At 42.5% G+C, this 25,693-nt stretch overlaps 1 protein-coding gene across 1 annotated transcript in view; it reads left to right on the top strand.

Moving 5' to 3' along the window:
* Positions 1 to 25,693, top strand: part of pkd1b (polycystic kidney disease 1b) — a 36,185-nt gene that overhangs the window by 6,104 nt on the left and 4,388 nt on the right. The window contains exons 11-39 of the mRNA XM_049564342.1: positions 503 to 4,155; positions 4,703 to 4,843; positions 5,294 to 5,576; positions 5,709 to 5,811; positions 6,045 to 6,173; positions 6,728 to 6,878; positions 7,218 to 7,355; positions 7,611 to 7,755; positions 7,851 to 8,558; positions 13,095 to 13,248; positions 13,430 to 13,595; positions 13,736 to 13,931; positions 14,065 to 14,232; positions 15,237 to 15,377; positions 15,482 to 15,692; positions 16,057 to 16,180; positions 17,435 to 17,578; positions 17,675 to 18,104; positions 19,113 to 19,227; positions 19,308 to 19,522; positions 19,757 to 19,959; positions 20,044 to 20,241; positions 20,334 to 20,488; positions 23,182 to 23,382; positions 23,821 to 23,995; positions 24,549 to 24,731; positions 24,827 to 24,848; positions 25,243 to 25,385; positions 25,480 to 25,667. Of these exons, the coding sequence (XP_049420299.1) occupies positions 503 to 4,155; positions 4,703 to 4,843; positions 5,294 to 5,576; positions 5,709 to 5,811; positions 6,045 to 6,173; positions 6,728 to 6,878; positions 7,218 to 7,355; positions 7,611 to 7,755; positions 7,851 to 8,558; positions 13,095 to 13,248; positions 13,430 to 13,595; positions 13,736 to 13,931; positions 14,065 to 14,232; positions 15,237 to 15,377; positions 15,482 to 15,692; positions 16,057 to 16,180; positions 17,435 to 17,578; positions 17,675 to 18,104; positions 19,113 to 19,227; positions 19,308 to 19,522; positions 19,757 to 19,959; positions 20,044 to 20,241; positions 20,334 to 20,488; positions 23,182 to 23,382; positions 23,821 to 23,995; positions 24,549 to 24,731; positions 24,827 to 24,848; positions 25,243 to 25,385; positions 25,480 to 25,667 (8,983 nt within the window). The remainder of the gene's footprint in view (positions 1 to 502; positions 4,156 to 4,702; positions 4,844 to 5,293; positions 5,577 to 5,708; positions 5,812 to 6,044; positions 6,174 to 6,727; positions 6,879 to 7,217; positions 7,356 to 7,610; positions 7,756 to 7,850; positions 8,559 to 13,094; positions 13,249 to 13,429; positions 13,596 to 13,735; positions 13,932 to 14,064; positions 14,233 to 15,236; positions 15,378 to 15,481; positions 15,693 to 16,056; positions 16,181 to 17,434; positions 17,579 to 17,674; positions 18,105 to 19,112; positions 19,228 to 19,307; positions 19,523 to 19,756; positions 19,960 to 20,043; positions 20,242 to 20,333; positions 20,489 to 23,181; positions 23,383 to 23,820; positions 23,996 to 24,548; positions 24,732 to 24,826; positions 24,849 to 25,242; positions 25,386 to 25,479; positions 25,668 to 25,693) is intronic.

The following is a 25,693-nucleotide window of genomic DNA, read 5'->3' as shown; positions in this document are numbered from 1 at the left end:
GGTTGGCTGGTACTGTCTTTTTGTTGCTATTTTGACAGACACCCATGTATCATTTGCAGACCTTTTTCACCCCGCTAAGGAGGTTATGTCTTCGGTTGGTTTGTTTGTTTGTCAGCAGGATTACAAAAAACATACTGGCCTGGTTTTTGAGAAGCTTGCTGCAAGGGTGTAGCATGGGCCAAGAAAGAGCCCATTAAAGTTAGATAAAATGCATATCACAGGGTGGACACAAGTTGTTTTCCCTTTTTTTAACATTGCAAGATAGGACATTTGGATTTGGGGAGGTCTGAACTCTCTGAATTTCCATCTAGTTTATGTTCTGTGTGTATTTGTCCCTAAAATTAAAGTTGGGTTCTTAAAAGCCCACTTAACGTAGAATTGGAACATCCGATATTTTGGTGACATTTGGTGACAAGAATGAAACTGGTAGAAAATGTACTTTGTTCTTATTATTCAGTCCATCAAGGTAAAATCATTTTCACTGCATCTTTGTTTTATGCAGATGACTACACACTTCATGTCCAAGTCTCCAACCAATATGACAACACTGAAGCATCCATGAAGATAAGTGTCCGCCCACAATTAAATCACCTCCTCATTTCCTCTTCCCTTCCGGTGCCCCTCGTCAAACAGGCTTTCCTTCTGGAAGCTTCTGCAGAGCCCTCCACCTATGCTATCATCTACACATGGGACTTTGGAGATGGCTCTGAAGCAGTCCAAGGTGTCCACCATAAAGTCAACCACACTTTTACATCTGCAGGAGTTTATAATGTCACAGTGTGTGCCAACAACACTCTTACAGTCCTGACTGCCTGGCTCATGGTGGAAGTTATGGAGAAAATCTCCGGATTGATGGCCAGCTATGATGGACCCAGTGAACTTGGCTCTGCTACAGTTTTCAGAGCTACAGTGGCCACTGGTACGAGTCTCATGTGGAAATTTGATTTTGGTGATGGGGCCCTTCAGGGAAACCTCACAGATGGTACCATCTCCCACATCTATAAGTCACCAGGGATCTATACAGTCAATCTAACTGTCTGGAATTCTGTCAGCCAAGCTCATCAGTCTATGAGTGTAGAGGTCTATAAGTTGACTGTTAGTAGAGTTCTCCCTACAGAATGTGTCATGAGTGGAAAAGACATACCATTTACTGCTCTGGTGAGTGGGAACATATCCAGTTTGACTTTCCATTGGCTGTTTGGAGATGGTTCACCTCTGACTGAAGTGAGGGGGCAGTCAATGGCCATGCACAAATTTCATAGCCAAGGAGTTTTTCATGTAATTCTGACTGTGTTTAGTTCTATTACATCTGTATCATTTAATACGACTATCTGTGTTGAAGCCCCAATAACCAACATGACAGTGCAGTCATCACAGGAAGTAGTGGCAGTAGGAGAAGAGGTATGCCTCAGGGTGTTAGTTTCCCCTGTGCAGATGAAAGGTTACCAATTTAAGTGGTTTATCAACCCCTCTGGTCTCACTGCTGTGACAGAAAACACTCGCAAGTGTTTTATCTTTAAAGAGGAAGGTGTTGAAGAGGTATCAGTAACAGCAAGTAACAAAGTCAACAACAAAACAGCCAGCGCTCGTATCACCATTCAGAACCCTGTAAGTAAGCTGTCTGTGGCACATGATAGCCAAAGTGGCACACTGACAATCAATACGTTAGCATCATTTTGGGTTGCTAATTGCACTGGCAGTAATGTTTCGGTGCTGTGGGATTTTGGAGATGGATCCTTGGTGGAGCAGAAGCTAAACGTGTCACACATGTTTACCTCGACAGGTCAGTTCACAGTCACTGCCACAGCATTTAATGCTGTTAGCCGTGATTCTGTGACCCTTAAAGTTAACGTTTTACCGTCTATTTCAGACCTTTCACTTCATACAAATCAGCCGTATGCTGTAGTAGGAGAAGAAACTCTTATCTCAGCAATTAGCAGTGCCATCAGTAGCACCAGCTATTACTGGACTGTGGATGGTATGACCTCAACCAAACAGGGGACTTATCAGTTTAGGTTTGCTTTCCTGAAAGCAGGAGTGTATCAAGTGAGAGTTATAGCACAGAACTTGGTGAGTAGAAAGGAGGCAGCTATTTTAATTGAGGTCTTTGAAAGAATAGAGGGTCTTCAGATTGCATGTCAAAACATGACAAACACGAAATATGTACCGACGCAAGAGGAACTGATGTTTATTGCTTCAATCACCAAGGGCTCCAATGTCACTTATCACTGGCTTGTGTCACAGAGCAAAATAAACCAGCAAATTACTGGTGATGGAGAGCTTTTTCATATTGTAGCTGAAGCTCCCGGCAGGATTTCAGTTCAGCTAAGAGCTTTGAACAAGTTGGGCGAGGCCAAAAGCATAATTTCTTTAGAGGCAGTACAGCGTGTAACAGGTGCACACATTACAACACAATCAAACATTGTGGCATCAGGGAAATTAGTGAATATCTCTGTGTCCGTGGTTACTGGGTCAGACTTACAGTACCTTTGGTATGTGGTATCTGATCTTTCACCCCTACAAACACACATGCCCTTTTTTCTCCACACTTTTACAAGTGTTGGACATTGTCTTGTCAAAGTTTCAGTTCAGAATGTGCTCAGCCACAGCAATGTCACCACAGAGTTTAATGTTCAGGAGGAGGTCCAAGAGGTGGACTTTGAAATTGAAGGAAAGAAGCATCCATTTTATGTCACCACAAGTGCTGCCGTTTACCTCCATGGGCGTATTCAGAGGGGTAGTGATCTGCACTGGAACTGGAAAGTTAGAGGTGCTATGCCTTTTAGTGCTACTAATCAGACCTGTATCTACACTTTTCCAAGTGCAGGCATCTATCAGGTGTCTTTGAATGTCTCCAATGGGATAAATTGGCAGATGGTTTCACACAGTGTCACAGCTGAGGACGCAATCAAAGGTCTAATGCTGAACATTTCCAAGTCATCTGTTTGCACCAAGGAAGCAGTTACCTTTATTCCAACAATCTCCAAAGGAAGCAATGTAAGCTTTGTTATAACATTTAGGAACAAAGACTGGATTCATAGTCAGGGTATTCTGGAAGGGCGGTTCACCACATCAAGCCTTCCAGCAGGGACGCATCTAGTTACAGTGAAGGCTTGGAACCAGGTCGGTAGCGTCGAGGTGTCTTCAGACATTCTGGTTACTGAGCATATTCAAGGTTTGCGACTTGTGCATTGTTGTTTGGCTACTCTAGAGGCTCTGAAAGCGATCCAGTTCAAGGCAGAAGTTGAAAGTGGACTTCCAGTCAAATGCACTTGGATGTTTCAGTTGAAGGGGTTTGAGCCCACATGGCTCATGGGACAAGAAGTGCTCTTTACCCCACCAGAGAGTGGTTCATTGTCTGTTAGTGTGCTCGCCACCAATGGAATCTGCTCCAAGACGGTAAATGATACTGCCACGGTTCAGTGGCCTGTGAAGAAAGTCAAGCTTGTCTGTCATTCAGGACGCATATTCATTGGACATGCTGTCAGGTTTTCTGCAAAAGTGATTAGAGGGAGCAATCCCAGATTCCACTGGGACTTTGGAGACTCAACTGAGGCACTGACGACAGATTTAAGCACAGTCAATCATACTTATCATACTCCTGGGAAATATAGTGTGATGGTCAAAGTTCTCAACAGTGTCAGCCAAGTGTCTACACAGCTACACGTGGAGGTGGAGGAGCTCCAATGTTCAACCCCCCAAGCTTCTCTTGTCCAGAGCCAGTCTACGATCTTCAGGTCTAGACCAAGTTTCTTTGAAGCAAGCGTGGACATTAACTGCTCTGCCTACAAAGCCACATACCTATGGGAGATACTCAAAGAGTCAGATTGTACCAACTTCCCTGATGACAAAGTTAGTCCTAGAAATCAGGAAGATGCATCTTCACCTCTTCTCTTACTCCCGAAGCATACTCTCGATATAGGACAGCATTGCTTGGTATTCACCATTTCACTTGAGGGAACTCCTCTACTTGTCCAACAAAAAACTAGTGTTACAGTGGTCCACTCTCCACTGGTAGCTGTCATTAAGGGAGGATCACACAGACTGTGGCCCAGCCTCAGTGACCTCGTCCTGGACGGATCTGAATCTCAAGACCCTGATGTAGAACCAGGAGTCGATGATGCACTGCAGTACCATTGGACCTTCATGACAGTGGTAAAGTCCTCTTGATGTTACAGCAGCTTTTGTGTAATTATTATGAGTTGGATAAGGAAGTGTAAGATTTTTAAGATTTTTTTTTTTTTTGATACACAGTAATCTCCCCACTTGAGCTCTACGTAGGTGATACTAACACCTGGATGTTTGTATTTTCAGAACTCCACAGAGTCTCATTTTGTAAAACCGCCTGAGGGGAGTAACAGCAGGAAAATGACTGTACTCAGCACTCAGTTGCACCCGGGCACAGTTTACATTTTCACCCTCACTGTGCACATAGCAGGGAGGACACCTGCCTCTGTCAACCAGACAGTGAGTATTACGCATAATCTAACACAAAAGCATGCTTTATCACTTTAAAATACACTTTTACTGTCTTTTTCTTGTATCTGCAGTTCAGTTGAGAAAAGTTATATGAAATTACATCAAATATCTCTTGCAAATACGAATAGGTATGGAGACTTGGGCAATTATGGAAGAACTTACCATGGGCAAAAATTTAGTCGAACAAGACACTTACACATATACCTCTGTCTCTTATCTTTAGGTGACAGTGTGTGAAGCTCCTGTGCTTCCTGTGATTGTGGAGTGTGTTTCCTGCTCTGTCCTGTCCTCCCCTCACCACATTAGTTACAGCAGCCCCATCATCCTCTCAGGACAATGTGGACAGTGTGATGACAGTGCTCAGGTAATGATTCGGATATACTTTAAGGTTACATGTAAAGTCATTTTTAAAGTAAGTTAAATTTCACCAGTGTTTGTGACTGTTAAATATTGGTCTCAAAGAAAATGCAGATATTGAAAGTAAAGGTCAAAATCATAGCGTAGGGCAAAACATTTAAAAAAGAGGCCCATGAAATGTCCCGACAGTACAAATGGAAAGAAAAAGTCATCACACTGAGCTTCGACTGCTGCAGTCTCAGCCGTTAACCATTATCTTTTTAATTTTGATGTTCATCTGCTTAGAGAATGAATTAGCGACTGGACAGTTTAATCTATATTCAATCTCAGCCATGCTTAATTAGGTGGATAAATGAACAGTACAACGGTTTGTTATTTGCAACCAAGAAATATAAATATATATTCAGACAATATGACATTCAGAATTAGTGTGATTCATGTATGTGTCTTCTCACAGTACAAATGGAGTGCTGAGGACCAGACTGGCAGGACCCTTGACCTTGACAAAGTTGCCACCTCTACAGGGAGACATGCTCCTAACTTGGTGGTGCGTTCAGGTGTCCTGCAGCCAGTACACAGGTATACCTTCACTCTTAATGTATCCCAGCCCAACAGAGGGCAGTGGGGCAGCGCAGGCCTGACGATACTACCTAACAATCCGCCACACGGAGGTCTGTGTGATCTCAGTCCAGAGTCAGATATACATCTGATGGAGACGGTGGTCACCTTCAACTGCTCAGGTAACAATGTGGTCTCAGTAGAAGTGCTACTAAATTTAGTTTGCATAGATAGTTGTGTCAATTTCAATGGTGAAAAACCAGCAGGCACTTTTGATTTGACAAGTCTCTTGATAGTAATTTGTCTTTTGGCAGGGTGGAAATATGATGATAGCAGGGCCTCTCAGCTGATCTATACCTTCCAAGTAGCACCATGCCAGCCCACTGGTACAAAGTGCCCACTGCTCACTCTGTACAGGTGAATACAGGCCTCAACTTACAGCTACTAATAGGCAAGCAAGTGTGATCATTACATGTATGTTAATGTATGTTTGTTTGCAATAGAGTCCACCATGTTGTTTCTACAGTAGCCCAGAATGGACAAGCCAAACACTGGCTTTGCCATTAAATCCTACACAGTAGACCTTTAAGACATAGGGTTTGAATTTGCTTCCTGTCAAACTTGAGGTCTTTATCTTTCATGTACCCTAGGGGTACTCGTTCAACATTTGGCAGCGTGGTTCCCGTGGGAAGTCCTGGGCAAGAAAGAAGCACATCAGTTATCACAGTTACATTGCTGGTAGAGGACCATGTAGGGGCAAAGGTCATTGCTCTGAACAGGTAAGCTAACAGGATTTGATGTAGCAAAATAAACATCACAATTCTGTTTGTTGTTATGTGCAACACCTTCTACCACAATTTATAATTTAGATAAAGGTTAACTGTGCAGGATTTGCCTAAAAAACAATGAGTAGACTTGTACAAAAGTAATCCCTCTCATCATTTATGAACTGCTGCTGTATCTATCTGCAGAGACCCTTCCCTCTGCCTGTATTTTCTGATTTTCTTCTTCTTATTTTGCTCTGGTCAAGACATCTCTGGACACAGCAGGCAGGTGAGTTAGTGACCAGGTGCCAGACCGTAGGCAAACAACATCCAAGAGAAAGATACACAGTGCAAAAAAAAAAAAAAGCAAGTAAAGCAAGGTGAAACGCTAAGCAGAGAAAGCTCATTTCAAAACAAGTGTTAATCTGGAGTAGGCTTTCACCAGTGAAGGTGATGCCGTTAACAGACAGTAACTGGCAATTCCTGCATAATATAGCTTTAAAGGTTAGAAAAGTCATTTAGTGCCTGATGTCTTTGTCATATCTTTTCCTGATTGCTCCCTTCTACAGAACGCTGGCAGTTGAAACTCCTGTAAGGGACGAAGTTGCCAGACAGTGGCTCAGAAACAAAAGCCAGACAGAGCTGTGGGCTTTGGTCCAACATGGCAACCCTCAAGAGATTATTCCTTATTCCATTGCCCTCACCAGCCAACTCAATCAGGTCAGTATCAGATATCTCTTTTTCTGACTTTGGCTTTATTTGATAGGACAGCTTAAGAGTAAAAGACGGAGAGAGAGAACGACTTGAAGCAAAGGGCTGCAAGTTGGAACTGAACCTGGGTTGCCACGGTGCACCTTGGCATGTGGTGGGCACCCACACTACCAGGTGACCTACTGGGCACCCCATCAGTATCATATCTCGATTGCCAGTGGATGAAATGACACTTTAAACTGATTCTGAATAATTGTAACAGAATAACTGAAGATCATTAGCACAAAATCTTAAAAGATTCCGATTTGTTCTGAATATGGACTATCAGTTTCTCCCAACTGTCCACAGATGGAGTCTGGACGGACTGCCAGGGAGCTCATGGACAGGAGGGAGATTCGGGAAAATGTGACCCAAGCCCTGGCTTCTCTCCCTGTGTCCTCCTTGCTTGATGTTGATCAGATCAGCTCAGCACTGTCACAGTCCACTGTAAGCGACTGCCTAATTTGTTTCCTCATTACTCACAGCCCAAAAATATTTAACATGGAATCAGTAACCATGGAAATGCTTCATATGAGACAGTTGTAGCATCTCAAACACTGAGAGATTCTGCACACAATAAGTCATGCAAACACAGCCACACAACCAGACCAAAAAGACAACAACAAAAAAGCGTAATCATAATTGTCAAAATTTGCCTCTTTTTCAAATCTTTCAAGTCTTAATTTTCTTTGTTTTCCCGAGGCTGTTCCAAGTGAATTGTTATGTGAAAAGTGCCAGGAGAAGGTTCTGGAAGCTGTGGGGAAGATGATCCATGTCATGGAGGAACAGATGAGTCCTGGTGTTCTGTCAGCTGTGGAAACAGGACAGAACATCCTTAATATCATAGGTGCTGATCAACCACCATCTCCTGTGTGAAACAGTCATGTGCTGATGGTGAACTTTATCAAATGGATGAATATTCGATATTCTCTGTGTTTTTAGGTAGCACCCTGGCAGCTGTATCTGAGTCTGCTTCCAGTTCTCACCCAGTCTACTCAAGCACTCTGCAGTCAGCTTCCGCAATCGCCCTGTCAGCGCTGGGTCACGCAAGGGCCCTAATGCTCTCTCTGATGCATTCACGTGTTCGTGGAGAGATGCCCCTTTCGCTCTCCACCGATTATGTCAGCACAGTTGGTTACCACGGAGACCCTTCCGACCTCCTCTGCACTCACCAGTCCAACCAAAACCAGATCATTCCCTCTCAGTCAGTTGACGAATCCAAGAGTTCTCGCTCATGTCAGTTTCATATCCCCACCTCCCTCACTGCTCACCTGAAGAGTCAGAAGTCTGAGGTGGTGCAGCTGCTGTTTGATATGGATGCAGAGTTGGGATCCAACCCGTTGCTAACTGCAGCCGACCCTCCAATCTCCACTGCTCTGGTGGCCATGGAGCTCACCACACCTCAGGGCCAACCCATACCCATCCAGGATCTAGACCCTGAACAGGCCATACGGGTTACTCTGCCCAACAAATACCCTGTGGGACAGGACACTGGGGGTGGAGATGGGAGGGTAGGTGAAGCTGGGAATGGGACATGTCTTACTGTGATGCTCCCCAGTGAAGGACGGTTGAACCTCACAGTCAAAGCTGTGGATGGACTGGATGAAAACGCAGGTTTATATATAGTCTTCAACTTCAGCTTGGACCCAGGTACAGTACTTTCTTTTTCTGGACCTGTTCTGTTTTTTTTTCCAGATTTTAAACTTTTCAATAACCATTTGACCTTAATGGCTTATATTTTTATTTTGCTATGCACTTCTGGACCCTCTTTGTTGAGTACAAAGTAGGGATGGGTACCTTTCACATTTGAACCGATACGGTACCGATACCCGGTACCTGGGAATCGATACCGGTACGCAACGGTACCTGTTTTCAGTACTTTTTTTGCATGTATGTGTGGTAATAAAGGATATTTCATTTAGAATTTTTTTTTTTTGTCAAAACTAACATTTATTTCTCAATATCAAACAGGATAAAACAACATCTAACACTGTAACATAATATCAAAAGGTAGCCTATATAATTGACTATGCAGCAGTTCTTTTTATTGCACAAAATGAACCCACTCCTACTACCTCCTATTCCTCCTCTTTCCCCTCTGGGAAAAATATGTGTGGGGGAGTGTAACGTTAAATTTAGAGAATACGAGGAACCGAGATGATAATAACTAAGGCAAGTTAAAATGCGAAGCTAACGTTAGAATGACCAGAACAAAGCCCAATCATCTTAAACACTAAGCTTATTAATTACCTGGAACCGATGTAGCTGATGCCCTGCTTAATCACCGTCGTCATCATCGAACGTTAATCCCACTTCTTCTGCCCCGATGCTGGCTGCAGATGACAACGAGCCGCTAGCTGCAGGTGTGCTAACGCCGGGAGAAGTAGCCTTAACTTTCAGGCTATCAAATACTGTGGAGTCGTCAGCCTTTAAAAACACCTTGTGCTTGACCAGGTGCTTCCTCAGGTTTGAGATATTTCCGTAGCTGGCCTTGTGTCGCAAATACTGCAGCGAGCGTAGTCTACATCAAACTTTGAGATATGGAGCCACATCTTCAACTTCTTTCTCTCAGCCATGCTGCTTTATTGATAGTTGCTACTGACGTGATCACGCTCTCGTGCGTACAATGCTGCGTTCACGATAGGCAGCGAAAACGTCACTCCTCCACTCTCGAAGTCCCCAGGATGCGTTCAGGTACCGAAATGTGGTACCGTTTGATTTTACGTGAATCGATACTCGGGATTACCGGCCGAATTCGGTCGGTACCAATAAAAGTACCGAACTCGGTACCCATCCCTAGTACAAAGCCAAGTTGTATCTATTTAAAATGCATATGTAGAATGTCTTTGTAATTGTATCTTTCTAATAACTCATGACCAGTGGCGTGCACAGACTTTTTGAAGGGCAGGCGCAAAAAGAAAAAAAAGGGCACTTTAGGGTGCGTTTTGGCTCCCAGCAGGGCACTTTAGCGCGCATTTTGGTTCCCAGGAGGGCACTTTAGCGAGCGTTTTTCCACCCCCACCCCCCCATGCACACCACTGCTCATGACCGAAGTTCTTGGGGGGGGGGTTGTAGAAAACTAAGGCATTACTGTCTGCCGTTGTGTCTATTATTTGGTTTTATGCCCCATAACTTTACTGGTTTGGTTAAGTTTTGCCTCTCTCAAAATCCTTGTTTCCAGTGGTAGCAGAAGGATGTTTTAATAACCCACAGCACACTACCTGTCCAGCCCCAAACACCAGGCAGACAAAGTTAGCAGCTAATTAGAGGGTATATAAAGTGAAGCATCTCACAAAGATCCAGATATTTCAGGAGTTGGTGGAAAAGAAAAAAAGAGCTCAAAGGACAGTGAATACTGGACATAACATTCACAGCTTCAAATGAATGCAAAAGTTGCTCAGTTGTCTTCTTGCTGTGTAACTAGGCACCCACTGCCTGACACATTTGACTTAAAGGGATAGTGCACCCAAAAATGAAAATTCAGCCATTATCTACTCACCCATATGCCGACGGAGGCTCAAGTGAAGTTTTAGAGTCCTCACATCCCTTGCGGAGATCGGCGGGGGGAGCAGCTAGCACACCTAATGGCTGACGGTGCCCCAGACTAATGTCCAAGAAACCACAAATTATCTCCAACGTGCTTATCTGTAGTGATCCAAGCCCCGACATAAAAAGTTGTTTCGAAAAACATCATTTGAACTCTGTTTTTAGCCTCACTGTAGCTCTAACTGTTTCTCTGTGCTCCGCACTCACGTGTGCGTGTCTACGCGAGACCAGCGAAAGCATGAGCTTTGCTTACCCGTGTTTACATCACGTGACACGTACGTGCACCGCAGGGGGAGACAACGTAACCACAGTAGCTAAAAGATAATTTGCACTATGGTCTTTTAGCAAAGGACAGCCCAACATGTCTGAAGACTTTGAAATTGAGGAGGAACAGCGTTTCTTTGTTGAGTCGTATTTGTTTGAACCCGAGTATACGGATGGAACTCAGGCTACTGGACGAAGCAGCCGCTGCAGCTCAGGAGCCTAACCCTCAGCCAGCCACAGAATACCGGAGTCGAGCACTGGAAACCTGGTGGTGGTAGTTGTTTCAAATGCAAAGCAATGCCAATCAATGAGGAAAGTCTTTGCTGCTCAGACTGGGAATTGGCGATGCCTGCACTTGAGAATCTGGACATCAGTACTGACGAGACTGCTGCTCTTCAGAGACCGTGCATCACCGATCACCCTGAGCGTGCACACATGAGTGCAGAGCACAGAGAAGCAGTCAGAGCTACAGGCTACAGTGAGGCTAAAAACAGAGTTCATATGATGTTTTTCCAAACAACTTTTTATGGCGGGGCTGCAGCACACTTGGATCACTACGGATGAGCATGTTGGAGATATTTTGTGGTTTCAATTTTGTGCTCTTGGACATTAGTCTGGGGCGCCATCAGCCATTAGGTGTGCTAGCCGCTCCCCCCGTCGATCTCCGCAAGGGATGTGAGGACTCTAAAACTTCATCAGGGCCTCCGTCGGCATATAGGTGAGTAGATAATGGCTGAATTTTCATTTTTGGGTGCACTATCCTTTTAACAAATCAATGACTTGTGTCAGTGTGTGTTCTACTGCCCCCAAGTGGCCAATGAATGCTGCTGCTTCATTTGTCAAAACTACTATCAGCAGAATTTCTCTGTTTTTCTTTTTGTTTCATTTTTTGTTTTGGTTGTTCTTTTGTTTTTGTGATTTTAGCATATGTCACGGTATTTCTATTATCCAGTATTCTTTTAGCTCTGTTTTTGGTCTCTCTTAACTAAAAAATATCTGGCGCTTCAAGATGCTAAATGCTTTGCTACGTTCACCAACTAGTCAGTAACTGTGTCTGTCTGCTGTTTGTTGCTGCGCAGCTAGTGTTTAGTCTATTTTTTCTTTACCTTTTCCCTGAAACAGCTGCCTAATGCAGCCAAAAACAATGCAATGAAAGTGTTGAGAGTGAACCAAAACAGTCAAGTTGCTGGCTGGACTGCTAAACAATAAGCTGAAACTCACTAAAAAACTTTGATGTGAGGTGAGCCTGGTGTTGTTCCCTGTAGCTCATCATCATGAGTTACCAGTTTTCATACTGTCATATGATACATTATTTTTAATGGATCACTGTTGCTTTTAGTTTAATTTAAAGAAAACAAAAATAGCTGGTCACAACGGAAACTTACTACCACTGGAGGGCAGTAAATGTCATACATTTTAAGAATCAATTTAGAATAAAAATATATCAGCTTGTAAACTGTCTTTTTAATAAACATAACAAGAATTAGGAATGGATCATGTTTTGGTTAAAAAACACCTGGTTTTGGGGGCACAAACAGTCCTGGCAGGAAAAGCAGGAATGTCTTTGTAAAAACACCCCTTTTTGTTCCCAGCAGGAAATACAACAATGTTTCTGTAAATAACGACTGTTTTTCTTAGCACTATCCTGGCTAGAAAAGCAGTGTTGCTTCAATAATGATAGTGCCGCTATGCCAGCAGGAAACGCAGTGAGGTTTCTGTAAAAAAACAGCCTCTTTTCATGGCACTATCATGGGTGGAAAAGCAGTAGTGGGTTGCTACAAAGCACTCACGCTTGGCGCCTAAAAAGCCACTACAAACACAGCAATGACTCTAAATCACAATCGGATGTGTTGTTTGTTGGTCTCAAACAGTGGTCTGCAGCTTGGCAGGTGTCTCACTTTGTCAAACCATCCACCATCCCCTCCGCCTCCCGATAATACAGTCAACTCATATACTATGTCATGTTAGAATAATTGATATGACATGTATGAAATGTACAAATGTATTTGTGGTTTGCAGAAACTTACATTCCAACATTTTCTTCTGGCAATTAGGTTGACAGTTGAGTTTAAAATATTTTAGTGCAGTCCCGTACATCATCTTAAACAAGGTAATAACCAACAGACTTTACATTCATGTATGAATACATTTTCATGACTGAATGTCAGTGGCTGTGACAGTTTCTTGGAAGATGTGGTATACACATGACATTTCAGGATGTCTAAAATCATCTGTTAAGTAATGAGAGGGAACTATCTTTAATGTCGATCATGCAGCACCTACATGATTATTAATTAACCTTACTGTATATCTGTGAGTTCATGCATGAATTATAAATTAGGAAGGCTGTTTTCAAACTGCATTATGCATATCTAGGAGCTACTCCAGTGAGTCTGGGACATGTCAAGATAGAAGTGAGTTCTACGGTGCCAGGGACTAATGCATCCCAGGATTCCCTAGTGAGAGAGTGGGCTCTCACCCTCTCTGCTCCGACCACCTCCACAGAGGAAACCATATTTCTGTCTCCACTGTGAGTCACGCTCTTTTCTGTAACTCAGTGCTCTGTCCGACTGCTCATTTAGCTGAGTAAAGAAGAATGACTGAATTTTCTTCCTCGACAGTTTGGACGGGACAGATAAACCTCTCTCTGTCAACCTGACCTCGTCTTTGGTCGACGGCGGTCCTGTCCATGTGTCGGTGTGTGTGTTCAGCTCTCTGTGCCAGTACTACAGTGTGAAGGAGAGGCGTTGGAGCAGTGAGGGACTACAGCCACTGGAGGGCAGCACACTCCATGCAGCACACTGTCTCACCCAGCACCTCACCATGTTTGGGGCCAGTTTGTTTGTTCACCCTGGGGTCGTTGTTCTGTTGCCACCGGTATGTGAGAACACAAAGAATTACATCTGTTATTTTGTGCGTATATTCTGAATTCCCCAAATGCAAAGTCAGGATTAGTGAGAGGATAGTCATCAACAGGCTTTTACCCCTCTGCCTTCATCTGTGTCTTATCTGTGCAGCCAGGCGGTCCCATGCGTAACATGGTGGTGGGGATCGTGTGTGCTGTCCTGGTTCTGATTCACCTGCTGGTGGGACTCATTGCCCATAAACTGGACCATTTGGAGAGCTTAAGACTGAGCCAGGTCCCTCTGTGTGGCAGACCAGGGCTGTACCACTACAGAGTGCTGGTCAAGACCGGCTGGAGGCGGGGAGCAGGTCAGCCAAGGACAAGTCAATACCATGTAGAAATGAAAAATGAAGACAAAAATATAAGTAAAAGTAATGAAAGCATTTTCGTGTTTGAATTTATGAAATTATATATGATGGAAATGATTAATGCGCCCATCAGGTACCACAGCACATGTTGGCATCAGCCTGTATGGAGTGAACAAGAGTGGCTCTCGCCATCTGCAGAGGGATGGAGCATTTCAGCGTGGTAGTCTGGACCAGTTTCACCTGGAGACGGATGAAAACCTGGGAGAAGTTTGGAAAATTCGAATCTGGCATGATAACACAGGTGCATGGGAATATATAAATAAATAATTGGTTTTGTTTGATCTCTTTTTTTTTTTTACCATATAATCTCCTATGGGATCAATACCAAATAAAATCAATTAATGTAGGACATTTTTAGAGTAACATTTTGAGTCAATCCCAAATCTTTGGTTAATTTTTCCAAATAAAGATAAAAATTTAAAGAGGCGGTTCACCATAAAACCAAAAATACATATTTTTCCTCTTACCTGTGGTGCTCTCCATCAATTTAGATTGTTTTGGTGTGAGTTGCCAATTGTTGGAGATATCAGCTCTAGAGATATCTGCCTTCTCTCCAATATAAGGGAACTCAATGGCACTTGGCTTGTGGTGCTCAAAGCACCAAAAAAAATACATTTACAAACCTCAACACCAATGTCTCTTTCCAGATATCATTACCTGGTTACTCAAGATAATCCACAGACCTTGTTGTGAGCAGTTTCATGCAGGAACTATTTTCTTTCCAGTGAAATTCACCCACTAACTATATCACCATACAGAAGGAAGCATGCATCTACTGCTAGCTCACCTAGCACCACTGAGCTAGCTTATATTACAGGTCAGCTACATCTTGTGGTGTCACAAGCACGAGCCTCTCATCCATGAGTAGATGCACTCTTCCTTCTAAGTGATGATATGGTTGTAGTTTGGTAGAAAGACAAAAGATTTTACATGAACTGCTCACAACAAGGTCTGTGGATTATCTTGAGTAACCAGGTCATGATTTCTGGAAAGAGACATTGCTGTTGAGTTTCTCAAATGTACTTTTTTGGTGATTTGAGCACCACAAGCTGAGTGCCATCTAGTTCCACTATATTCGAGCGAGGGCAGACACCTCTACGGCTGATATCTCCAATGCTCAGCAACTCACACCAAAACAATCTAGATTGATGAATAGCACTATGTTGTGGAGCAAGAGACTTGATACTGTAAGTAATCTGACTGACTGGATGTAAATGTAGATGAGTATCTTATATGTAAATGTAGGTCTGGACCCATCCTGGTACGTTCAGCATGTGGTGGTTTGGGACCCTCAGACTGACCACATGTTCTTCTTCCTGCTTGAGGACTGGCTCTCTGTGGAGAATCACAAGAACGGCTCAGTGGAGAAGGAAGTTCTTGCATCATGTAAGTTCATACACTTACTTTCAACTGTCAGCGTACTTCATGCACATCCACTTTTTGTTGTTAATGAATTAGCTGTGAGGTGTGTTTTTCTGACAACTCCCCAGGTCCAGAGGAACTTTCTCTGTTCCGACGGGTCTTCACCTCCCAGCTGACGTTTGGGATGGTTGAGCACCACCTGTGGCTGTCGCTGTGGCAACACCCTGCTCACAGCCGTTTCACCAGGGGTCAGAGGGTTACATGCAGTGCTCTCATGTTGCACCTCTACCTGGCACTGGGGGCTCTGTGGTATGGAGCTGTTGGCACAGAGGGGCACAGGTAGGGTGGGTTATAGGCCCAAATCATTTCATGATAATGAAAAAAATACTGCAGCAATAGTCAGATAATGTAGAAATTGTGAAATTACTGCATTTTTTTAGTGTTATTTTTTTTGTGTGTGTGTGTTTTTTCCCCATTTCAATAAAGATACAGTCCTTTTAATTACTAATTTATTAAAAATGAAATACTGGTTAAGGTAATATAATATCAATAATACAATGTGGTGTTGTATTTTATGTTCTTTTTGTTATTGTTTCAGTCATTACATCGTATTAAATTTGAGATTTTCCAGATATAAACCAGCCTGTCAATACGTTCTGAAGAGTTGGCAGGATTAAATTGATTTGTGTGTCTTTGCCACAAGTGGACCAATCTCCGCACAGCTGCTGGTTAACGTGGAGGTGGTTGCCGTAGGAATGACTGTTGCGTTACTGGTGTTTCCTCTCCAGTGTTTACTTTGTTTCCTCTTCAGAAAAGCTCGCAGTCAGGTAACTTAAAACAACTTAAAGCTACTTTATTTTCATTATACTGCTGACAGAAACCCTGTCCCCATATAACTCAAATCAGTTTCATATGACATGTTGACATGTTGATGTATTATTTAAAGGAATACTTCACCTCCAAATGACTGCTTGTATATTAGTTACTCAGCCCATGTTATGTTGACATGTGAAGAAGAGTTTGTTTTTCTTACATGCTTCTATGGTGAATGAAGAATCTAAAAATGGAGAAAATTCTCAATGAATTAAAGTCATAAGGGTCCGTGTTTAACAACAGCAAAACTTTATGAAACATTCTTTTACAAAGTCTGACATAACTTGTGCAGTATAATCCAAGCCTCATTTATCCAGTTGTATCCTCAGTACTTCCCACAGAAAGCCATTTCCGACATGAAAGTGTATGGAGAGTAAGATGTAATCTATGCTCTGTTCAAAGCCAGACTTCATTGACAAAAACAGCAATTTTACCTCGCTAAACACAGGAGCTTCTGGTCTACCACTGCCTCGACCCATCAGTTTGTTTGTCTTATTGTGTGACTTTGGCATAGTTTTGATTCAGCAAAGTAACACAATAACACAATCAAACTAACTGATCAAGGCAGAGGTAGACCAGCAGCTTCCATGTTCAGTGAGGTAAAATTATTGTTTTTGTCAGTGTAGTCTGACTGTGAGAGAGCATAGATGAGTTTCACTTGATGTTCAAATTCCTGTTGGAAAGGTCTTGCTGTGTGGGAAGTACTGAGCATACGACTAGATAAATGAGACTTGGATGATACTGCACAAGTTGTGTGAGACTTTGTAAACAGATGTTTTGATATGATTTTGATGTTGTTAAATGTGGACCTCTATGACATAATTCATCAAGTATTTCTCAATTTTTGAATTCTTTGTTCACCATTGAGGCCTGCACGAGAATTGAAGTTTTCTTCATGAATTTACCATAACATGGACTGTGTAATTGATATGTAGATGGTCATTTTGGGATTTGAAATATTCCTTTGAAAGGGTGTGCAGATGGAGTTTTAAGAGGGTTTGTTCTTGTCTGCTCTTACGCGTGCCTCCAGTGTGCTGCTGATTAGAGGTCATTACAGTGATTTGTTAGATGTGCCTCCAAGCTTTATTTGCTGAACAGTCTAATCTCAATGTGGAAACAATGAGAGTTTCCACCTTTGTGCGAATGTACACTCAGAAATGTTCAGGCAGCAGTTTACCTCTGTGTGTGTGTTTGTGTGTGTAACCCAGGTAACCGTGGACATGTCAGTTCCTCCCTCTCCTGTTTGTCACTCTGTGGAGATGGATGTCTACCTCGGCCAATCTGAGTTCTCTGGCCCTTCCTTCCTGTCTCTCCCAGACTCCTCCGGACCAGTCCGAGACAGTCCCTCATCTGTGAGCACACACACATACATACACATACACATGCACGCACACAAACCATTAATTACTATTCTTCTTAATTGCTAAATGTTCCTCTGGTTTCTGCAGTTACTGGACAGCAAAGCGTTTGACTCCAGTATTCTGGACTTTTGGGCTGCGTCTGGCTTGGCGCCCAAGACAGACAGACCATATCAAGAGGAGGGCATAGGGACATGGCCATCCTGCGATAGCCTCCTCAATCTACCTGTAGGCCTCACCAAGACAACTCCAGCCCCCAACCTCCGCAAGGCATCTCCTACTCTGGGCCCTACGCGCCAGCTGAGGAGAAAAAAGGCCCTGATGCAGCTCCGCCTGGCCTCACCCTCCTCCACTGACTCACCCTCTGCTCTTTCCTCTCCCTTTTGCACCTATCCCCTTTCAAGAGACATTTCCAGTTCTCATCAGTCCCCTGCTTCACTTGACAAAATGGTCTCCACCATGAACACCAACTTAGTGCAAGCTAATAAGCACAATCTGACTACGCTTCTGACTCTGTCTGGTGAGAAACTGATGGCATTAACTCAGAAATACTTAATTTATAAATCATGTAGATAGGGCTACATGATATCCAAAAATTATTTCAACAGATATTGCAATTGCAGTGTTAAGTGCAATTTTAGTGGGAACGGCCATTTGAGTTTTCTTTTCAATGACAAAAATACACTCTGTACCAAACAAGCATGTTCCCTTATGTCTGAGATATAACTTGTAGGCCAGGGCATCTCTGTAGCACCACTATGCTACATTCAATAATTGATGTTGTGACATATTTTATCATTATCAAAGAAAAAATTGCAGCTCTTGCAATTTTGATATTGCACTTGGTCATATGGCGATTTGATTTGATTAATTGTGCGGCCCTACATGTAGGCTATCTGAAAGTCTTTTGTCCTCAGCCATGAATTTCTATGTTGTCATGTCACAGTGAGTAGTGTATGGTTTCATCGAAACACAATAATCACCTGAAGCAGAAGTGGGTTTGACGAAAATGTACTGAAATTACAGCACTGCAATGCAAAAGACAAAATCCCACATTGCATACAACTAATAACAGTCTAACAGTAGAGTGGATCCTTAGAAATATGGATAGATACAGTATGTTAAAGGATTACTGCACCCCCCAATGATCATTTGTAAGTCACTTACTCACCCAGTGTTACATTGAACGTGAGAGGAAAACTGAACGAAGAATCCAAAAATGTGTTTGGGAATAACTGAATATAGGACTTGATAAATGAGACTTGGATTATACTGCACAAGTTATGTGACAGTTTGGAAACAGATGTTTTGATGAAGTTTTCCTGTTGTTTAACACAAACCACTAGACTTCGTCAAGAATTTTCTTGGTTTTTGGATTCTTCGTTCAGCATGGATCATTCATCAGTTTTCTCTCTAAATTCAGGAAAACATGGGATGAGTAATTGATGGTCATGGTCAGAAATGGTCATTTGGATGATGAAATATTCCTTTTACTTGTCTGATTGTGTTTTTTTGTGCTCAACACCAGAGGAGGATCTGCTGATGTCTATAGCAGCAGCAGCAGAGGACACAGCAGATATAACTAACAGCAACTCAGACAGCGGCCGGGATTCCCCTCGAACCACCTCCTCGCTCTCAACCACGTAAGGATTGCATCTGTAAACTATGCGCAAGCAATTTCATGCAGCTCTGTGTTGCTTGTAATATTCTATTTTACTTTTAGCCCGAGCACCTCCTGCAGCAGCTGGTCAGAGCAGAGTGAGGAGAAGTCTCTGTACGGTGCAGAGATCCACAGGCTCAATCCACAGTCCTGTCCCTCCCTGTATGGGACAAGACTCTACAAATGTCCGTCTGTGCTTTCTGTAGACTCTGTGGCCAGCACCTTCCTGCCGACCCCTTCTCCTGACTCCACACGCTCCTCCTCCACCACACGAATAGGTACCAGACCAGTGGTTCTCAACTTTTATGTCACATGCAACCCCATTTTACAGCCCATTTGGATGAACACTGCAATCTTTTCCATGTGTTCCCCTGGCAACTGCATAATAAGTAACCCCCATTTGGGAACCACTGTACTAGACTATGGGATAGAAACACTCAGTGAATAACCAATCAGTATCTTTTTATTCTTACAGTGTTTGAGATATCTGTTGTTCTATTCCCCAAACCCAGGCGTTGCTCGAGGTCAGCCCAGCTGGCTGCTCCCTCCCTGGGCACTGTGTGTGATTTACCCCTTGGTGGCTGTGCTGCTAGGGGCATGCCTGGCCGTGGTGGGACTCTACGGCAGCTTCCTGTCCAGAACAGTAGTCCTCATGTGGCTGGTATCAGCTCTCTCTGCTTTTCTAACCTCTGCTCTGCTGCTGGAACCTCTCAAGGTTAGTTCAAACAGGTCATCTAATTAACTCTTCGATCTTTGGTGGATAATTCCTTTCAGCTAAATCTCTGCCTTCCCTGCTCAGGTGTGTGTGCAGGCCTTGATCTGCACGGCACTGTGGAGGCCTGTGGATCCAGAGGTGGAGGACCAGCTGGTTCAGGAGACCACTGTGGTGAGGGGATTCGGAGAGCATGGCGGGAAGGTCCGGCCACCATGTGGCTACGGGCTGCTGCAGGCTAAAGAGGAGGCCCGCAAAGTCCGAGCACTACGTTCACTAATGAGAGTAAGAATAAAACACAACTTTCAAATTTAGTGAAAATTTGTCTCCAGAAGAATTGAGCTTTTTGTTTAATATCCTCTGCATGTTTTCTATAGCACTGTGTCTGCCAGCTGTTATTTCTGTTGCTGGTGCTGATGGTGAACTACCAGGACAGCGTAGAGCAGAGGCAAGGCAGGCTGCTGCACTCCACTGTCAGGCACCATCTTCATAGAGCACCCTTGGGAGTCCCTAACCTCACCTCACTCAGGAGGTAAGGCCAACATTCAGCATACCATACCACAGAAAACCTTGACAACAGGACTCTGCTTCCTCTACTAGACATATTAAGACGACATGCTTTGATGAAGGAGGCTTTCACATCAAGGACCTGGGCCCAGATCTGAGAACACTTCACTCCAAAGTCTAGTTTGTTTGATTAGCTTCAACACTGTGTATCATATCCAAGCTCAGTTTGACGATCTGTGCCCAGGTCCATTTGAAAAGGTGATATTGAGTACAGTTCACGTGTACTCAGATACTGTTCACATTAGATGTAAATACCAACTTACCAAAAGTCGACTATTAATTAACACAAGTAGCAGTCGGCGAGTAGATTTGCAAATGCATTTCTCAATGCCACCGATCTTCTCTGAAATCTGCATATGAAAGTAGGAAGGCGGGTGAGAGGGTCGTTCTTGACATTATCTCTAAAATATAACAAACTAGTCCATACCCATTGAGTGCACAGTTGCCCACATACAGTTTCCCATGATGTGTGTTTGGGATACAGGTCATAGGAAATTGCAGATTAAATAGTTAACTGAACCCATTAAGAAGTGCAATGTATTCAGACAGAGTTTTTGGGAATTTGATAGTACGATTGCTTTATTGAAAGTACAGTAGAACCATTGCCAATTGTGGGATAGTTAGTGGGCTAAAACTGTACATTAGTAGTTGAGGTAGCACGTTGAAAGGCAGATAGTTAAAGTGTTTATATGTTGTATTGACTTAAAAGTGGGTCACACTGGTAGTTCACACGGGAAAGGTGCAGCTAGCCCTTGTTGCAGCGGTGGGGGTTGGAATCCGGCCTTCGTTTTTTGCTGCATGTCTTCCTTGCTCTCTCTCTCCCATCCTTCCTGTCATGCTTCAGTATCCTGTCAAATATAGGCAAAAAATGCCAATTCAAAAAATTCAAAATGGCGGAAAATCTATGTAACCGGAAGTTATGGGTTCTTGAGGCAAATTTGCTCCTCATGAGGAGAGGCATCTCTGTGCAAAGTTTCATGTCTCTAAGACATACAGGGCATGAGATATGCCCATTCAAAGTTTGCAATTTCAATCGGTTGCTATAGCGCCCCCCTTTGGCCAATTGATGTAATATTGCTTCATTCGCATCCTCCCATGACCCTCTACCACTGTGCCAAATTTCACATGGATTGACCAAGTCAGTGAGGAGAAAAATGTGGAACAGGCACAAACAACTGTCACGTAGATGATGATGCAAGTGTACACAGGTACAGAGCAACTTTACTGATGTGAGTGCCATCGGTGACAGAGGTGGTTGTGAACAAAAAAATAAATAAAAAAAATCAAATGTTCTCACTCTCTCAGTGTATCTTTTTGAAGTGCTAACAGGGAGGAAGATGGGTAGAATGAACTACTATTAGAAGTTGTCAAAGTCAGAAATTCTAAATCTGTTGCAAGGTCTAAAATGACAAGGACCTAGTACATAAAGATAATGCACCATTAAAGCTCAAAAACTGTATAACTATTGATTAGGAGTGTCAAAATATACCACTGTTGGCAATAACCTGGGTATTAAAAAATGAAATATATCATGTTTATAAGGCAAGGCAAGGCAGCTTTATTTGAATGGCACATTTTATACACCAGGGCAATTCAAAGTGCTTTACAGAGCAATGAAATATACAACATAATAAAGGATATAAATTTACAATAAAAGAGTTTGAAAAAATATATAAAAGGTAAAATTAATCACTTAATGATTTACAGTTTTAAAAAAATGAATGTTTTTAGCTTTTACTTAAAAGTGTTTGGAGTCGGGGCTTGTCTAACATCATCTGGGAGGTTATTCCAGGTTTGTGCTGCATGATAACAAAACGCTGCTTCATCATGTTTTATTTAATAACAATACACATATGATAATATAGTGTAAATTATTCAGTGTCTCTCTAATTATTTCTGTTCTCACTTTGTTTCCCTATAGCATCTGGTTTTCTTTTCATTATCCATTAGGTGTAATTAAGTTTTTCATACATTTTTATACAGTTATGGTTACAGACCCTCTCTCCACCTCCCTATGCTTGTATTTTGAGTGGAATTCAAGTGCCAAAAAAAGACAAAATGCATGAATTTGACTGATGGCATCATTCTATTGTTTTCAGGAGATATCGAGTTAATATCAATCTCTTTTTTCCATGATAATCATGTAGTGAAAATCTGATATCGTGCCGGCCCTACTTCAGATATTAAACAAGCACGTGCTGCCTGATGGTTCAGATAATGGTAGATCAAGAAATATGTGGGATGGCAAAAACTATCATTTTAGCCTCTTTATGAACAAATACATCCCAAACAGAACTGCAATATGTGTATTGTAAATTATTTCATGTTCATGATGTCATCATGTATATCATTCAGTCAACTAGTGATGTCATTATAAAGTCTGTGCATATATTGGTGCAGCCTTAATTCTGCCATGGTGACACATTAGACTCATGACCTAAAGTCCATTACTTTTTAAAGTTTAATTTTCAAAAATTAAAAAATTAAAATTGAAAATGTGTTCTGATATTGTGCATCACACATCTGTATATATATATATCTGCATGTTCTCTTGCACACACACACACACACACACACACACACACACACACACACACACACACACACACACACACACACACACAGTCCCATGCTAATGTCCATTGTCTCTTCATCCAGCTGGTCAGATGCAGAGCAGTGGATCAACCACACCTTGGTGCCACTCCTACACCAAAACCCAACACTGCGCCTTGTTGCATCCCCGCGGCTGCAGTACACACACACTCTCAGTCCTCCAACAAGTGTCTTGTTAGGAAACAGCAGCGTAACCACACACCAGCTCCTAGCTGACTTGCACATGGCAGACTGGAGCAAGAAACAGTAAGTGGATTAGTTACGGCGAGGTGACTGCATCTCCAAGACATGCTGAGTACGTATTTATTAATACCTTCATTCTTCAGTTGTTCAATCCTCTGGGAGCAGGAAAAGATGAATTATTCTTTTGAAAATAATGAGGCGTGCCAGCCTATTAAAACTTGCCAACGAACAAAACAATGCAACTTTTTTTTTTCTTTCAGGAACAAATGGAGCAATAAAATAATAATACATTATAATTTTCTCATTTAGATTACCAAACTGTTTTACATATTTTACATGGGATACTGAATCTTCTGATGGGATTTTTTGGTTCTCAGCCGTCACTTTAAGAGACATATACTTATGTGACAGTCATTAAGAAGCAAACATGTTAAAAATCTATTCAGCAAATCATGCTAGCTAATTGTGCTTTTTTTCTTTTAAATCCCATTTCCATCCCAGGTGTCAGACCCTTTCTATAGACTTCACACACTACCACAGAGAGTCTGGTTTATTTGTGTGTGTGTCCATACAACTAGAGTGGGCTCAGGCACAGAGAGTCACCCCCTTTCTCTCCATCCATCCGCTCCTCATCCCTTCATCCTTCTCTGGACTGGACCTGCAGGTGGCACTCACGGTAACTAGTAACTCGAGTAACAGTAATTTTACAGGACCACAGTTATATCACAGTAATATAGGGACTTAAACCGTGACATTACAGGTTAATATAGTAATTACACCAGAGCATATTGCTTAATCACAGTATTATATGGAGTTTAACTGTGAGATTACATTGATATACAGTATTTCTACAGGACTATACAGTTAAATCACAGTAATAAATGTACATTTACTGTATATTTACCATTATATACAATCATTTTTAAACATAATGTTATATCACAGTAATGTATTGGGCTTTAAATGTGAGGTTACATTTAAATGTAGCCATTCTACAGGAGTGTACTGCATGTAGGCATAACTACTGTCAGATCACAGTACTCAGCTGTCATTTCACAATGATTTACTGTAAAAATGATACAGTAACTTACTGTGAAAGTAATATAACTAGTAGCCACACTGTGAACTATTAATATAGGCCTACATAAAGAAAAGAAGTTGTTCTTGATACATATTTTAAGGGATTCAAAATTCATTTTGTAATAAAATCCACATCCTTTATACTGCAGGTTGTCCTTCTCATCTCTGCTCTCCTCATACTGTTCGGAGAGCTGTGGTCTATGGCTACTGAGTGTGCCCAGTATTTGCTTCAGTGCAGGCACTGGGTCCAGATTCTGCTGGCGATGTTGTCCCTGGCAACGGCTATCCTGCAATTCTGCTTCCTGTCTGAGGCCACTCTCTGTGTTTCCAAGGTAGGAAATGAAAACTGAAAACTTTTAAGATCCTTTGAGATTACCTCCGATGAGTGCCAATTGAACAGGCCCTTGATATATGTTAACATAAGGAGTCCATATTTGACCAATTAGTGGAAGTCTGATAGCCTGCTTTGAAAAAGTCAGTGTCAGTGCTTCACTTAATGCCTTATCCTTATATGTAAGATTAGCATATCTTGAGGGACATGCTTATAATTAAATAGAAAATGATAGCAAAAGTAAAAGAAAAAAAAAAAAAAAAAACCCGGCTACTCTATGTGTTCCTTTTACAATAACCTGTATGTGTCATTCAGCTTCAATCCCAACTAGACAGCTTCATCAACTTCCACAGTGCTGCTGTCCTGGCACAGAGGTGTTCTCAGTGTGCGGCTGTCCTGCTCACTCTACTTGTTCTAAAGGTAAATGAGAGCTCTGGTTCATCATTATACAACTCTTTACTGGTCCACAGCTTTCCCCACTCTACTAAATGTCTACTCATTTCCATTTCTGTGTGTCTCAGCTGCTGGGAACCTTGAGGTTTGTGCGGAGGTGGGTGGTGTTAGGCAGAGTGCTGCAGAGAGCCTGGAGGGAGCTGTGGGCTCTGACTGTCCTGCTGCTGTTGCTGCTGCTGCTCTGCACTCACCTTGGAAACACGGTACAAAAAGAAGAGTTCAGCTGAATCAAATATTGATAAAGAAGAAGTGTATTTGATATGCCTCTGTCCTTCTTTCAGCTCTTCTCCCGTTCGGTGGAAGGTTTCTTGTCAGTACATCAGACAGGTGTCTCTGTGCTGTCCATCCTGCGTGGCCGGATGGCTCTTCAAAGACTATGCAGGGTCCACCCAGTCCTGGGCCCTCTATATGGGCTTCTGCTGATGGGGGGAGGTGTTTGGCTCTTGGCCAGACTCTGTGGAGCTGTTCTCATCCATACATACAGGTACACAATATATATACACGATATTA

The sequence above is a fragment of the Epinephelus fuscoguttatus genome, linkage group LG20 (genome assembly GCF_011397635.1).
Source record: "Epinephelus fuscoguttatus linkage group LG20, E.fuscoguttatus.final_Chr_v1".
Taxonomy (NCBI): Eukaryota; Metazoa; Chordata; class Actinopteri; order Perciformes; family Serranidae; genus Epinephelus; species Epinephelus fuscoguttatus.
The sequence above is the reverse complement of the archived record's forward strand: the minus strand, read 5'-3'. Positions and strand labels throughout refer to the sequence as shown.